The following is a 17,161-nucleotide window of genomic DNA, read 5'->3' on the forward strand; positions in this document are numbered from 1 at the left end:
TCTCCGCTGGGGCTGGATGCCTGGCCTTCAAGCCCAGCCCATTTCTCTCCCCCAACACACACACCACTGAGGTCAGCGGCTGACCTTCACTCACACTTACTGCACGTGTTTGCACGGCCTGAGGCGCCTAATCATTGCTTCACGCACAGTGTACAACTCCATCCATGGCTGCTGCTACCCAGCCGGTGACATAGTGCGGCCCAGGCGGAACAATGCTTGTGAGCAACCTCCAGGTCCTCCAGGTCCTCAAACTCCCAGCCTCCTAGGTGTGACTGTTCTTGTGTTCCTTCTAGAATGACTTAGGGCTCCCAGCATAAGCTCAGGTTCTGACGGAAGACTGTACTCACAGCTTTGTTATGGAAGGTTGGGTGGATAATACTCCTACCTATGTCGTCAGAATTATTCAACAAATGTCATTTCATTTTAACTAGAAAGGTTTTCAACAATTAGTTGTTTTTTAAATAAATCAGGCAATGTTTACCTGAGGCTGTGACTGGATATGACTCTGTATCGTGCCAACCGATGGACGTAGCGAAGCCCAGTGGGGTGTGTGTGTGTGTGTGTGTGTATGTATGTGTGTGTGTATGTGTGTGTGTATGTGTGTGTGTGTGTGTGCGTGCGTGTGTGTGTGTGTGTGTGTGTGACTGTCCTGTCCAGCATCAGTGACAGAACCACGGGGTGTCACTATCTAGATACAGCAGCAAAGGCCTCTGGGCCCGTGTCCTTCACAGAGTTCCTGCTTGAGAGTCTGTGCACTGAACTTGGGGTGCTGCCTTGCCTGTCCCCTGTGCCTGCTGCGTGTCGGGCACACACGCCATGCTCCCCATCCCTGTGCACGTGTTGCTTTTCTGTAGCCTTGACAAAATGCCTGAGGAAGCAGCCGCGCGCATCACTCCTTGTGCTTCAGTAGAACAGCATGGCAGCGGAGAATGGGAGGAGAGAATCCTCACTTCCTATCAGATAGGAAGGAGATGGGGAGAGGAGAGGGAAAAGGAGGAAGAGAAGGAGGGACAGGGAGACAGGGAGAGGGAAGAGAAAGAGAAGGAGCAAGGGGCCAGGGACACAATAAAATCGCTGGTGTCACCAAGGGCTGGCTCTGTGGCCATTAATCATTAAAGAGGCGTCGCGTGAACACAAGCAGGGTGCTACCTCCATAACGGAGGCCGTGGATGCCTGCTGTGTGACATGTGGGCAGGCGTTGCATGCCGCACGGATGTGTGGGCAGAGCGGATGGTGGGGTTCATCCTCCTTCTCGGTCTGAGAATTATGACTTGTTTGTTTCTGGAAATTTCCGCTTTGTATTGTCAGAGTGGGCACTGAACTCTCAGAAAGCCCAGCTTGCAGCAAGGGGACGCTGTGCTTCTCGGGAGTGTGGTGCTCACCATCTGCAGCTTAGTTTAAGCGGAAGGGGGCTGATGAGAGCGTGATGTCCCCGCTCTCCACGGGCCACGGGTCCCAGCCATCAGGCCAACTAGGGATCAGCAGTGACTGTCAGCAGAGTGGTGCCCGTTGACCCCTCTGACATCACCTGCAAACCACAAGCCCAGCCTTGGACAGCGTGTGGTTTCTCCAAATTCAAGGCCCTTCTTTGGGTTTTCTGGGGAGTCTCAGATGAGTTGGGGCTTTGTGGGCAGATGGTGTTTGGTTGTCAGGGGTGAGGGCACATCAGTGGCTTCTCAGGGAGGGCCACCTCATGGCCAGGGCCCTCTCTCCAGTCTGCTGGCCACAGCTACATCCTGGGCCCTTGTCTGGAGAATGCTCTTTGCCTGTCGTCTGTCACCCCAGAAGCTATTGTTGGCCTAATATTGGAGGTGTCACCACTGATCAAGGACTTTGGCTTCAGATCCAGCTTGATCTGGTTCGGGCTCAACCTCTTCCCTGCCCCCATGGCTTGTGGGAGTCACTTATGAGTTGTTACAAGGAGTAGAGGGGACCCTCTGCGTGGAGCGTCTAACATGGCTGCCATAAATGTGATTAGGTAGCAAGGGGCTGCCACTCTGACCTCTGAGCCTGTGGCTCCACCCCGGACCTGAGCTGTGGCCCTTCTGTCCTTTTCCCAGGTCTCTCCCGCATAGTTTCTAGATTCACCCCTACAACAGCGTCTCACGGACGCTTCACAGCAAAGCCACAAGGGTCAGAGTAGGAAGCTCCTGGGAAAGGCCCTTCCCTTCCCCCCTCCCCCAGGCAGGGCTCTGGCTCTGCTGCTTCCTCTCACCTTGGACTGCAGGTCACAGAAAGACCAGGGGCCAAGTGGGAGGCAGGGAGGGGCCCGGCCTGGCCGCAGGTGGACAGGACAGGCAGCACTGCACACTGCCTCTGGCCTCCAACATCCCTGCTTTTCCACCCAGGCCTGGGAGTATCCCAGCCATGCAACCCAGCAGTGGAGATTTGAAGAGGAATCATAAAGATGTTTTTGCCTTGAGATTTATGGATGTGCTGCCCAGCCGGGAAGAAGAGAGCTGACCTTTCTAGGTAGACAAACCAGAATGCAGCCACACATTCACTTTTGTGGCAGCAGATTGTTCCCGAGCGGGGCGCCACATATTTTCATCATAATGCTGGTTTTGTTGTCAAGTGAATGCCCCACTGTTCCTTCCTGTGGAGGAGGGATTCATTCTGAGTTCAGAAAACTTGGTCCGTGGTGGGGAAAATAGGTGCCTGTCCTCAACAATGCGTGGGGAAGGAGCTGTTAAGGCTTGGTGATTTACAGTTTCCCAGAAAGCTTACATTCACTCTGAGCTCTATTCCAAATGGAGACACAACAGTTACCTCTTAAAGATGATGCTGTTGATACCGAAGACATTTTCTTTTCTCCCTCTGTCCATCTCTCCTTCTCTCCCTCCTTCCTTCCCTTGTCCCAACTTCTCTCTCTCTCTGGTCTTAAAGCTGGACTCTGATTTGTGAGGTTTATACAAGGATCTTCCTAATGAACTAGAGTAAGTGGGGTTAAGATTAGCCAAGTGGGGGTGGGAGAAGATCATTGAGCCAAAACTATTAAGTGTCCCTGGCCAAAGAACTGACTGACTGGCAAATCATCTACTTAGCTGGTTTTCCCAATGGCACAGCCTTTCTCAGTCTAGCTACTCAGGAGACTGAGAGCTGAGCATCACAGTTCCAAGCCAGCTCAGGCAGCAAAGTCCATGAGACGCTTATCTTCAATTAAACACTAAAATGCCAGAAATGGGACTGTGGCTTAAGTGGTAGAGCACTCACCTTGAGCAAAGAAGCTAAGGGACATCACCCAGGTGCTGAGTTCAAGCCCCTGTACCAGCACTAAAAACAAAACAAACCAACAAAAGCACATCTTAGCAATAACTCAGCAGACGTCTCTGCTGTGGAAAGTGTGTTTCTGAGCAAGAGGCTTGCAATTTTCAGGGTGGGTTTCCCTCTCTCTGAAGATGCCAGTCCATCTCCTTAGTCTCTGATGAATGGCTCTGAATGTCTGTGAGAGATAAATGATGTCAAGCCAGTCACTTCCTGACAGCCCTGAGACCAGAAGCTACCTCAGCAAACAGCAGACCAACCACACCCCAGGCCCCCTTCACCCCCGTCCCCTTCCCCCATCTCCAGGGTGTATGGGCTCCAGCTCCTGTGTGGGGCTCTGCCCTCCTAGGTATGGACACCAGCAGGCACTTGTAGGTACAATAGCATCCCCTGCCTTGTACCTACACCGTGGGGTGTGTGTATGAAGGGTGTGTGTATGAAGGGCTCCAAGGGGGACCCTGGGCTGGGTGTGCAGGCATGCGCCACAGAATCTCTGCCATCAGCTCCTATGAATAATTGCTACAAATCACCAAATATGTAGGGGTCTTGGGTGCAGGTCTGGGATGGCTGAGAAGTTAGGTATTTTTTTTTCAGCTTGGCAACATCGTTTTGAAGATCTCACCCCACTGTTATATGGCTGGAAGCTAAGCGTTAGGCAGACTGGCATCTTTCCAAACTCCAGCATGCAGGGAGACTTCCTACCCTGGACCTCAGTACTTCGCGCAGCCTGGCTTTTCTGCCTTAGGAAATAGAAAAACCAGCAGCTTTGCTGATGCTTGGAGGGTAAACAAGAAATCTGTGAGCTTGGCCGAGGGTGTCATCAGCGAGCATCTGAGCCTGGGTAAATCAGAAACATGACACATGGTCTCAGGTCTGGTTGGTGGAAGACCCCCGGGGTCCAGTGAAGCTGTCTGAGACTGCAGATGATGCCAGAGGGCCACAGCAGGGCACTGGTCCCCTCCCATGGAGGTGGCACTCGTGACGGGGGCTCCATGGCTTCTTTACTGCTGCCACAGCTTACCCTGTGACCAGTCCAAGTACATTTATGGCCAGAGTCACTGTGCTTGAAGGAGGGAGAATGACGGACAGTTCCTACAGACCCAGGCTGTGACTCATTGAGTTGGGCCTTCTGGGAAGAACAGAATGAAGCCAGAGCTGGGGAAACTGGCCTGAGAGCTTGGCTTGCTCACTCCAAGTTGATTCCAAGGCGGTGTTCCCCATACGGATGGCCTGGCTCAGAGTTCTGAGTGCCCTTGCTGGACAACACCTTAATCCAGCCTAAAAAAGGTCAGGTGCCAGATAAGCTAACCATATAGAAATGTGTACTTAAAGTAAAACACCAATGTGCGTCAAGAAAAATACTTTAAATGTTGCTATCCATGTACAACAAGAGCTTGCTGGTGCCCGAGCTGCTGGACAGCATAATGTCTGCCCACTCAAATGTTTCGGATGCCTTCGGCCCCCGGGTGCGTGTGCGTAAAGACAGCTTACTTTTGTCCGAGTTCAGAGATCTCCAGACCTGTCCATCTCAGAAATCATTGCCGTTCCCCGCTTAGATGGGGCAGGTCCTAAACACTGTAGTTTTACTTTCTTCTTTGCAAGGATTAGATTCACAATAGCCTCGCTCACTTGGCCTTTCCCTGGGGTATGGGCCAAGTTCAGCAGCCGGCCACTTCCTGTGGGAGCCCCGCCCCTTCTGCGGGCAGTCCTCTCCCCTTCGGTGGGATTCCCCCCGTGGTGGGAACCCCCCACCTGTGAGAGTCCCCTTCTGTGGGAAGGATTTCCCCCTCCGCCCCCTCCCTTTGGAGCTGACCTGGCCTGGCCGCCCGCCTTCCTCAGGGTGGACTTCCCCTGTCCCGAGCTGTCCCGGCCCTTTCCCTGGGCAGGCCAGGCCTCCTCCCTGCTCTGCTCCCTCCACACAGAACGGCCCCGCTGTGTGCTGGGACACCAGCTCTCTGGCTTGGCCAGGTCCAGGGCGCTTTTATCTGCAGGAAGGATGCTGCCAGCCTGGCTCTTTCCAGATATTTCTGGAATACAGAGCTTAGTGATAGTGGTCCTGTCCCTAGCAGTGGATGGATGACCCATCAGTGAGAATTCACAGTCCTTCCACAGGAATGTAGAGAAGGAAGAGAAGCTGCCTGAGGAAATGGCAGCGTCGCCCGGGGTGTGGAGGAGGAAGGAAATAAAGCCAAACCCCGAGGAGACAAAGGTGAACTGCAATGGAGGCAGCTTCCCCAGGGTAGCCCAGCCTAGAGGGTGCTCCTTGGTCTGTAGGCCTCTGTGTCCTCATCTCTAAGACAGGGCTGTGTGTCTGAGCATAGTCCTGAGATGTGGGCTCAGGTAGCCCTGAACTAGCACAACGAATCTAATGTGGTTCGCTCTCCTTCCTCTTTTGGGAGGATGTTGCCCTTCACGATAAGAGCCGGAAGCTTCTAGTTTGGGGAAGGATGTGGCGCAAACTTTTTGCTGGCCAGCTTCACTGCCCTATCCCAGGCACTGCCTTCCCCTCCCCCACCCCAGTTCTTCACGGCGCTTCCTTCACGGGAGGAAGGCTTCGCTCCACATTTCAGTTACCGTCTGCATCAGAGCCCAGGCTAAGGAGATGGTCACAGGGTACCGGTTTACTTTAGAGAACACTCTAATTCTGCACTTTGAGGAAGCCATAGCATTGTGTGATCACGGGTGACCCACATGCCAATCACACATTCCCAGCTCTGTGCAGCATCTAGCCATCATGTACTCTCCGTCTCTCCTGTTGCACCTATCACCTATCTATCTATCTATCTATCTATCTATCTATCTATCTATCTATCTATCTATCTATCTATCTATCTATCTATCCATCTATCCATCCATCTATCCATCCAATCATCTATCTATCTATCTATCTATCTATCTATCTATCTATCTATCTATCTATCTATCTATCTATCCATCTATCCATCCATCTATCCATCCAATCATCTATCTATCTATCTATCTATCTATCTATCTATCTATCTATCTATCTATCTATCTATCTATCTATCTATCTATCTATCTATCCATCCATCCGTCCAATCATCTATCTATCTATCTATCTATCTATCTATCTATCTATCTATCTATCTATCTATCTATCTATCTATCTATCTATCTGTCTGTCTGTCTGTCTGTCTATCTATCTATCTATCTATCTATCTATCTATCTATCTATCTATCTAGTAGTTGGCATGGTTCAGGGTACTCTTGCTCTGTTTGAAAACGTTATATCAATGTTTGATTTTAATTTATTGTTTGTGCTGGATTGGGGTGGGTCAGCAGCTCATTCTGTGAATAAAGGACATTGACAACGTTCCTAGCCTCCCAGATCCACACCTCCCTGTGGCTTTCCTGTGTTCCACTCAGCTGCTGCATCCCCTGCAGCACAGCTCCAGAAGCTCCTGTGTCACACTGAGCTTTATGTCACGGTGCATTTGGGGACAGTTTTGAGCATCTCCGTCCGACCTTCTGAGACAGCAGAGGGCATGTCTGTTCCTGGCCCCGGGCCAACCCCACAGGTCACTCCCACCAGCATTTTCCATGTGTTACTGTGGAGCAAATGGTGTGGGCATGTACAGTAAGTTATTCTTCGAAAACGTAGAACACATCCTGGGCAGACCCCACCTCCTGCCCAGCGCTCACAGCCCTTAGGTCCACCCTTGGGGTCTATGTTGTATGCGGCTTTGAGGCACCGGTAATGCCCGGGCCTTATATATTGGTTAGATTGTCTCCTCGTCATTTCAAATAGCTTCCCTACTAGATGATGAGACATTGTTCCATGTATCTTTTAAATTTCATTTACAGTACTTCATTTTTAGTGAATATACATATTACTGAGTTTGTATAGTTTAAGCCTGTATCTTTGTCTATGACTTACTAGCTCTAGTAGCTTTTCTGAGGATTCTTTGTTATTTTCTATGTGGACTGAGAATTTTTTTTTCTTTCTAACTCCCATGTCTTTGATTTCTTTTTCTTGCCTTATCACATTGGCTAGGATTTCCAATACGAGGTGGTTAAATATGAGTGTTAAGAGCAGATATCATTGCTTTGTTCCCAGCATTAGAGGATAATCATTCCATCTTCTAGCATTAAAAATAATCTTAGACATGTGTGGTTGTGTGTGCCTAGGATGGCAGCTACTAGGGAGGCAGAGGTTGAAAAGGTTATGAAGGAGGATAGTGAGTTTGAAGCCAGCTCAGGCAAAGACTTAAATATAACCCATCTCTATCAGTAAGCTGGGCATAGTGGTGAGTGCTTATCATCCCAGCTATGTGGGAGGTATCGTTAGGAGGATCATTGTCTGAGGTCAGCCCTGGTTACCTCCTCACCAAATGAAGACCTTACCTGAAACATAACTAACCAAAAATGGCTGGAGGCATGGGTTCAAGTGGTAAAGCACTGGCCTAGCAAGCATGAGACCCTGAGTTCAAACCACAGTATTAAAACAATAATATTAGCTAAGGATTTGGCCAAGTCTATTTAAAATTCTGTAATAACCAGAACTGTTTCTTCTTCTTTGGCTTCAAACCCACATCCATGAGTCAAGTGTTTCATTTATAACCACAAAACAATTTATAGCTACTTGTTATGATTTCTTACTGTAGGGCCTTTATTACGAGCCTTGCCCGGACTCAGATAACAAGGAGTCTGTTTTGGTAGAACACGTGTGCTCCATCAGCTATTTTAAAATAGTGACAATGATTTTCCTTCTGGGGTTGTGCAGTGACACTGAGCGAGTCTCCATCTTCAGGTTGATGGAAGCTGACAGCCCTCGTGTGAGCCAATGCACTAGCCTCTCCCCAGCCAGGACAGGAGAGCCGCATTGTGTTCATCACCTGCGAGGAGCAGATCCGCTGGTCTGCAGGGCTAGGGAGGCTCCTTTGGTCCATAGAGAGACCGATGGTAGCACCGTCTGCAGCATGGAAGGGCCTAGGGACATTATGAGAACACTCAGTTCTTGTGGTGAAATGGAAGCCATGGGTGGCAGGCCCATTTCTGTGAAATGTCCACAACAGGGAAGTTCATAGATAGAGATGGAGGAAGGAGATGGGTGGCTGCCAGAGAAGAGGAGAGGTGGGGCTGGGGAGCTCAGAAGATAGGAGGCTCAGGAGATAGGGTTACTTTTCAGATGACAACCACTGAGCATTTAAGACAGGAGTGTTTCACGGCATGCAAATTGTGTGTTAATGAGCATACAATTTGTTCATAAATGTATGCTTTTAAATTTTTTTTATTTTTTGCCATCCTGAGACTTGAATTCAGGGCCTGGGTGCTGTCTCTGAGCCTCTTTGTGCTCGAGGCTAGCGCTCTATCACTTGAGCCACTACGCCACTTCCAGCTCTTTTGAGCAGTTTACTGGAGATAAGAGTCACACAGGTACTTTTTTGCCTGGGATGGCTTCAAACCTTGATCCTTAGATCTCAGCCTCCTGAGTAGCTAGGAGTACAGGTGTGAACCACTGGCACCTGGCAACATATGCCTCTTAAGGAAAAGAACGTGGGAGTTAAAAGTATGGTCAGGTTGGACGGCGGTGCTGGAGCTGGGTCTGCAAGGGTGATGGGCTGAGGGGTGATTCTGCGGGAAGGAAGCACTTGTCTGCTGGAAAGTGTTGGGGTTGGGTGGTGAGCACTCAATCAGCCACCCCACTACGAACTGACAGAAGGTATAGGAGGCCGAAGATTAGGACACGGTTGGAGGCCAATGGTTACTGTTGAAAGAAGCTGCCATGTCAGAAACAGACATGCGCACAAGGGCTGGTGACATGGGCAGGGATGAGCACCCGAAAACTAACGCTTTCCTTCTTTTCTTCTCTTTTTCAGACGATAGCCCTTGTTTCACTTTGGTGAGTACAAAACTTTCTAAAATTTATTTCTGATGTCTAGTTCTCCCGATTGTTTTTTTTTTCAAATGTGGGATTTAATTGCTAGAGAAGGCGTGTCTTGCTGAAGAAGAAGGTCTGGTGGGTGGAAGGGGACGGTGGCGCCTTGTGCCTGACCTGGGTTGGACAGGTTCACGGCACGCGCTTGTCCCCTCTTTATCGCTGGCTCAGCTGCTCAGTATTGTTGAGACACACTGTCCGCGGGCTTCCCTTTCTCTGATTTGTGGTTTCTTTCACAAGGACCCTCCTTATCTCCGTGACACACATTTGAGGCCTACGAGGTCTCCTGGAGGTGCAAAGTTGTACAGATGATAATAGCGTCCTAAGTAGGTGTGCAGTGGGGAAAGCTGCTGGACAGGAGCCTTTCTGAATCTCACTCTTGCTTTTTGGGGTCCAGGCAGTGGCAAATGTCCATTGCTTTGATGTCCTTAGAAGAAGACAACTTTAAACGCAATAGCCTTTTCAGTGATCTACTCAATCATCCTCATGCTATCAAGTTTCCTTAAAAAAAAAAAATCGAGGGAAGGAAGTCTAAGGGGCTACAGGGTGAGCACAGAGAGCATGCACAAAGTTCTATGTGTCCTCTGTCATTTGTAAATGTCCCGCGCTGGCAACTAAGAAGTTGTACAGGTTTTCAGTGTTCCACGGCTATGTTAAAGTCGGTGGATTGGTTCATATGTCCAGGGCTGGCCCTGTCCTCTAGGCAAGGAGCCTTCTGGGGTGCTATTCTGTCTAGGCGTCAAAGCCTGCAGTTCTCTTGGGGTGATTGAAGGTGTTTTCACTGCATGGTTATTTCTCTTATGTTGATAAGCTTTGTTGAATATAATTGTCGATCTGTGAAGCAAAAGACAAAGAAGCCTCCCTTTGCTACTCGCTAAGCAAGTTTTAGCCTCCATGTTCTTGTGCATCATCCTGAGTGTCATCGATTCTCAGTGGCACACTCGGCCTGGACAGATGTCAATGGAAGATCGTTGCTCAAATAATAATTATGGGACCAAACTTGAATGAGAAGTCTGCAGTCCCTGTTGCCTTCCCATGCTGTTGCCAGAGGGGTTGGCTTGCCCCTTGTTGGCCTCAGTGCATTCTGCACATGATGCTCATTGGAAGTGGTGGTTTGCAGTTTTGCGGATGTGCCTGGTATACTGGAATGGAGAATTTTGAGGGTCAGACCCTGGGGGTTCATTTTCTTCCCAAATACAGGTACAGGTGCAGGTTTGTTACCTGTGTGTTCCTTGGCTCTCCACCCAGTGCTGGCCACTTCCACACCAGCCTTGCCCTCTGCCCATTCTGGGACCTCCCAGCCTTCAGGCCTGTTGACTGGTCTGCCTGCTGATATAGCCGGTGCCCCCTGGCTGAGGGGGCCTGCCAGAGGTGCTTTCTGGGCTCCTCATCTCTCCAGCTCTGTCTCAGACCCGGGGAGATGTTCAGAAGCTGGTACCCGGCTTCGTGGTTGCAAGCGCACCTGCGTGCCCCAGTCTCCGCCATGCCAACGCAGTGCCCGTAACATCCCCATGGCACCTCTTGTGTTCCTGGCCCCAGCCTTTGCCTCTATTTTAGTTCCTGGATTCAAAGTGCTTCTGGTTTTAGAGGTCTTCCTCTTGGAGTGAGGAGTGCGTACTTGGGGGCCGGGCCTCCGACTCGCTGCGTGCACTTGGAATCTGCCCACTGGGCATCGAGTATCTTATGTTTTCATTGCTCGGCATTTGAGACTCAGCCCAGAGCTTCAGAGTTTCAATGGACAGAGACAAATTTGTTCCTAACTTCTGGGATTAGAAACTGGAGTGAGTCAGAATTAAATCAACAGTGCTCCCTGGCAGAGCAGGGAGCTCCCTGAGATTGGAGAGTGTCACACTTCCATGCACGGCTGGCGTCAGAGGAGCCTGATGGCTGCTGGATACACTTACACAAGTGTGCCTGCTTGCTCGCCCTCTGCCCATCTTTCTCTGGGATTGTGACACTGAAGTGAAAAGTGAGAAGGTCAGAATTTCTTTTTTTATTGTGAAAATTCCATACAGAGGGGTTACAATTACATGGGCAAGATAATGAATACATTTCTTATCAAGCACTGTTGCCTCCTCCTTTGTTTCCCCTTCCCATCCCTTCTCATCCACCCCCTCGCCCCATTCCCCCCTACCTGATCCTCTCCCCCCCACCAAAGTTGTAAAGTTCGTTCTTTTTTTTTCTTTTTTTTTTGTCGGTCGTGGGGCTTGAACTCTGGGCCTGGGCGCTGTCCCTGAGCTCTTCAGCTCAAGGCATGCACTCTACCACTTGAGCCACAGTGCCACTTCCAGTTTTCTAGTGGTTTATTGGAGATAAGAGTCTCACAGACTTTCCTGCCCGGGCTGGCTTTGAACCGAGATCCTTAGATCTCAGCCTCCTGAGTAGCTAGGATTACAGGCATGAGTCACTGGCGCCCGGCTTAAAGTTCGTTTTTCGACATAACAACTTGTACATCTCGTTGTTGCAATGGGTCCACCTGTATCCCTATTTAAATGATTTGTTTTTCCCCTTCCCCTCCACAAATTATAGCAACATCAAATACAGTGAAAGCAGGGTTTATACTGTGGGGGAGGGACATACAAAGCAACAAAGAAATCATCTTATAAATGTGTTAGAAACAATCGCATGAAAGAAAAAAACATTTGAATACATATCTTGGGGTTCATTTTCTCACATCAACTTATCTGATGAGAAGGTCAGAATTTAATAACTGCCAGCTATCGTGACTTGCTGTCCATTAACATCATCACAGAATGAAGGCAATTGTTTCCAACTGTCTCTTCTTTCAAGAGACTCTTGGCTGGTGGCTGCGGTAGAGCTCCCTTCCAATAATCTTTGCTTTTCCATCAAAACACACTCGATGCTAATATGTGATATATGTGACTTTCAAAAGCCATGGTAACATTTTCCCTGTTGAATTGGACCAAGGCAAGTCTTTTTCAGCAGCGATGTTCATTCTGAGATTTCCCTTTCCCTTTTCTTGTTTGTATTTGACTGTAGACTTGTGGACATCGTCCTGTAGCTCATGCCAGCCCTCAACTCTGACCAAAAGTCTATGTACTTCCAAAGGAGCTTCCCCTGGAAAATGCTCCCAGCTTGGTGGGATTTAGTGGCCTAGTGTTTAATGCAATGCAATTTCAGAATTAAGAATTTGTCAGGTACCAGTGCCTCATGCCTATAATCCTAGCTATTCGGGAGGCTGAAATCTGAGGATTGAGGTTCAAAGCCAGCCCATTCAGGAAAGTCCATGAGATTCTTATCTCTAATTAGCCACCCCAAAAAATCTAGAAGTGAAGTTGTGGCTCAAGTGGTAAAGCACCTTGAGAGAAAAAGCTCAGGGACAATGCCTAGGTCTTGAGTTCAAGCCCCAGGACCAGTGTGTACACACACATACAGACAATAGACAGATGGACAGACAGACAGACAGACAGACAGACAGACAGACACACACACACACACACACACACACACACACACACACACACACACACACAAGAAGTTATGGAAGAAACATAAAGAAGGTTTAAATATTTTCTCCAGAATTTTTCAGGTCATATTTTTATGCCTAAGAGTCCTAAATAAAATTAAAATTTTAAGCCTAAGTGTTCTAAATAAAATTAAATGATGTTGTAACTCTACTATTTCACTTCGGCATATGGAAATACTAAGGAATTAGGAAGAACCAAATTGTAACAGTGGATTCTGAGTTTTACTTAGATTTCCTTTTACTAGTTTCTTTTCTCCCTTGGTCATTTCTCCCTCTGTCATTTTGAGCACACGGGAGTTTTCTCTTGGGATTACTTTTCTTTCTTGGCTTTGGTGTAAGTAACCGGCTCCACAGAAGGCATAGATGTTCCTCTTTGCTGTAATTCTGAGGTTTCTGGGCCTTGTTTGTGCTCTCACGGGCAGGGTGGGGCCGAGCTGGTCTCTGGGCCTAGCAGCTGACTGGTCTCAGCTGGCAGCACACAGCTGCGTGTCCTGCTCTGGCCTTCAGAATCAAAGAAACAGGGAGAAAGGCTCTGTGTGCGGGGCAGGAAAAATGATGACTTTCTGGTTTGTGAGGTCCAGATTCCTTCCTTTGAGTGCACTTGGGCTTTCTGTGGGCATTTTGAGATTTCCTCCCAGGCAACAATGAAATCCCCCCCCCACCCCACCCCCGCCCTCTGTCTCTGTCTCTGTCTCTGTCTCTCTCTGTACCTGGAAGCCAGTGAAGGTTGGGAAGGTATCCTGGGAATTTAAGGTGAATAGCCACTTAATCCTCTTCCCACTCTGGGGATAGATTCCACATAGTTCCTAGCAATGGCTTCTAGAAGCATCTAGTGGGTACTTCCTCTTAGCAGAGGCAGGCCAGCAATTGGTCACTTTTTCCACCTGGAGGAAGGAGGAATCTGGATTTCCCCTATAACGCAGCCCCCGGCAGTGCCTGCGGCAGACCAGGAGCTGAGCTGGAATTCTAGGGCCCCTTTCTCCACAGAGGCAAACATGGGTTCTTCAGAGCCAGGATGCAGCCCCAGTGTCATCCCAGGAGGACAAGAGGTAAGGGTGAGGTCCTGGGAGGAGCAAAAGAAGAGTCCTTTTTACCTCCTTTGTTTTATCTCATGCTTGCTGATGAGTTAGAAAGGACTCACAAATTAGCTGCAAAAATTTCAACAAGGGACCTTCACTGACTGAACATCTGGCAAGTTAACGTTGTCCAGCTCCCAGCAGGACATCTGGGGTTGAGTTTCACACCCAGCCCAGCTCAGCCAGTGGATGGCACAGAGTCACCGTCTGTCTGGGCCTGGAGGGTGATCAGTCCATCAGGAACCAAGAGAAGCTCACCATTCTAGCCGAACGATGTCTACCCATTGTGGGCTGGCATCTACTTTTATCGTCAAAATGGCCCTCTTGATTTTTTCCTTAACGCTGGATTTGTGAAGAGGTGTTTTAACTAAAAGTGACACACCCAGAGAGAAGCTGTGAGTTGGCTGGGGCAGAGCGGGGACTGGCCTGGAGAAGCCTGTCCTTGGTGGGGAAGGCTTTCCTGTCTGTGTGGCTCCAGATGGCGTTGGCAGCTGCAGGCCTGAACCAGCTGCCTGCAGGGTGGAGCCCCACACAATGGGGGAGAGGAGACCAGAAACTGCTGAGCTACTGGGAGACTTAGCCCCACGGGGCCACTGAACCCAGAAGGAGGTCAGCTGGCAACTACAAGGCAGGGAGACAAAATCCCCTGGAGCCAGGAACTGGCCCTCAAGGCCGTTCTGTCTTCCGAGACATCCTGTCACATCCAGTGGTAGATGAGATAGCATCCCCGTCAGAGCTGCCCGTCTGAGTGACTTTCTAAAAAACACGCATTGTGATACAGCGTTTGGAAGAAGGTTTTTAAAATGTGAGGGGGGAAAAATCCTTGTGGAATTGCTGAGCAACCAGGTATCATCTAATGGGTTCTCTGAAGAGCTTATCTCCTTTGTTGAATAGAAATCAGCATGAGCCTACAGCAAAAATTGGATTTGTGCTGTTGTATGATAAAACAATTAACAAATACATATGTTGATGATACTTGACTGCATGCAGGCAACTGTACCAGGATTGATTGATTGCTATCAGAAATGGCACCAACTTCACCGTCACATTAGATGCCTATGTTGGTTAAAGCTACCAGGTCACCATGTAGCTACTGAAAAATAACTGGACTAAAAACAGCACATTGGAGAAAAGCAGTTTCTCTGTTTACTGTTTTGCCAGATCACTTTCCTGCCCTATGCTTAAAGCATCAATTGTGTTTGTGATGTCTGGAGATGTAGCTCTAGAGTGCCTCCCTACAAGGCCAGGCCCTGAGTTCAAACTCAAAACTTAATGGTAAGACATGCATAGGGTTTATCAAGTGCCCTGAATTCATGATCCCATCGGAGCCTCATAAGTACTGGGAAGTAATCTTGGTGTGTCTTGTTACCTCCATCTTAAAGATGAGAGCACTGGAGACATGGCTAGGATGGAGATGCGGTAGCGTGATGTCACATATCATGCATGTGTGTCCATATGTGTATGTATAATGTACATATGTATGCATAGGAGTATACATACACATATACACTACTTGAACATGAAACCGCTACTATTTCTTATAGCATATCAATCTTGGCAGAGTTGTTTGAAATCTATTAAATGCCATCCACAGACCTCTTCCCCCCGCACATCTTGAAATGTTCCTGTCAAACTAAAGCACTGTGCTCTTCATGAGTCTTGCCAAAGATGGCTCAGACCTGCTAAAACAAACACACATCCATTGTGAAAAATATCATTTTATAATTATGCAAGCAGTAGAGAACCTTAACATACAAGAATATATCTGGGATTCTACAAATGGTGTGTAGATAGGTAGATAATTATATTTTGGAGCAACTTCACATTCATCTGAGTTGATTTTGGCCAGGGATCCCAATGATTTCCGCATGTTATCTGCTGACCAGATTTGGTTTTCTAATCTCCTTTTCCAGCCTTGCCTGCTTCCTTCCAGGCACTTAGCAATGCCTCTGCAAGCCCATAATTGTGCGAGTTCTTGAGAATAGACGTGGTGGAGCACAGTTCTGACTTTGGGAAGTAAGTTTAGTCAGGCCAGTATTTGAGACCTTTCTCTAATAAGTAGAAATATGTGTTTTGCTCAGTCTTTTGCACAAAAAGATTGTGTAGAAATGGTTTCGTTCTAGGAAACTGGGTGAGTTCAAATTGCTGTTCCATCCCCTTGGGTTGCCTTCCCTGCATGAACTCTAAGGGACTGGGTGGGGATTTTATGAGTGTGTGTGTGTGTGTGTGTGTGTGTGTGTGTGTGTGTGTGTGTGTGTGTGTGTGTGTGTGTGTGTGTGTGTGTGTGTGTGTGTGTGTGTGTGTGTGTGTGTGTGTGTGTGTGTGTGTGTGTGTGTGTGTGTGTACAGTGGCATGAGCACCCATTCTGAAACTTGAATTCTGGACCTGGATGCTGTCCCTAAGCTTTTTCACTCAAGGCTAGCACTCTACCACTGAGCCACAGCTCCATTTCCAACTTTTTGACATTAATTGGAGTCTCTTAGACTGTCCTACTTGGGCTGGCTTTGAACCATAGTTCTCGGATCTCCACCTCTTCAGTGGCTAGGATTACAGGTGTGAGCCACCAATGCCCAGCCTGGCTGGGGATTTTTGAAGGTCTCTTGAAGAGAAGGTTCGGTCACATGAGGGGTACTTGTCTGGATTTAGGTGAAAGACAGACGTCCCTGGAAGGCAGTGATCACTGTGTATCTACCATGACTGCGGCCGGTTGCATTTGTCCCCTTTCCGTCTGGGCCAAGGCTGGCGAGTCTCGAACTTGTGGAGAATCTTCACTTTGGCCAGATGGCAGCTGTCTTGCGGTCTTTGCTCTTCCTTTTTCCCTAGCTGGTATATACTCTTTCACGCACCTCCCAAAGTATGAGGCATATACAGGAGGACTTTATGAATGGAAAATTGCTAAGTGAAAAGCAGGCATTTTCTTTCCATGATGTTGCTCACACTCAGGAAATCAGCACTGGGGACCCCTGAGCCTGGACTTTAAGGCTTCTTTTCGCAGAAATACCGGCTTGTCAAACACAGCCAGTTTCACCTGCACTTCCGAGGTCCATTTTGGATGATTCTGGGAACCACAAGATGGTTTATTTTACTTGTAGATATGGTTCCTTGCTATGACCATTATGTGTTTAGAAGCCCTGGGCACCCCTCTGTACTTCCCCACTCCCTTCCCAGGGAGTTGTCGGCTTCCACAGAGCGGAAAGCGCAGGCCACGCCGCCCAGGAGAACTTGGCGGTCCGGCCCCACACACAGCACCAGCGGCATAAGGTCACATTCTCGGGAATCATTATTTCCCAAACCTATTTCTGGTTTCCTTCCAGTTTGAAGCCAACACTGACATTCTGTTATGCTGTTTCCTGTTGTGGGCGGATTGATTTAATTTTTAACGAGTGATTCACTGCCCATGGCCGTGTGTTTTCCTCCTGTTGAGCTGAGAATTAA

At 48.6% G+C, this 17,161-nt stretch overlaps 1 protein-coding gene across 4 annotated transcripts in view; it reads left to right on the top strand.

The window, feature by feature from the left end:
* The window catches only part of Ptpre (protein tyrosine phosphatase receptor type E), a 118,532-nt gene that overhangs the window by 39,733 nt on the left and 61,638 nt on the right, over positions 1-17,161 (top strand). For all 4 annotated transcript variants that reach the window (XM_070011415.1, XM_070011409.1, XM_070011411.1 and 1 more), the window contains exon 2: positions 9,105-9,127. Coding sequence is in view for 3 of the 4 variants with exons in the window: in XM_070011409.1 (XP_069867510.1) it covers positions 9,105-9,127 (23 nt within the window). In the remaining variant the exon portion in view is untranslated. The remainder of the gene's footprint in view (positions 1-9,104; positions 9,128-17,161) is intronic.

Source organism: Dipodomys merriami, unplaced genomic scaffold (assembly GCF_024711535.1).
Source record: "Dipodomys merriami isolate MVZ:Mamm:240054 unplaced genomic scaffold, mDipMer1.0.p SCAF_82, whole genome shotgun sequence".
NCBI lineage: Eukaryota > Metazoa > Chordata > Mammalia > Rodentia > Heteromyidae > Dipodomys > Dipodomys merriami.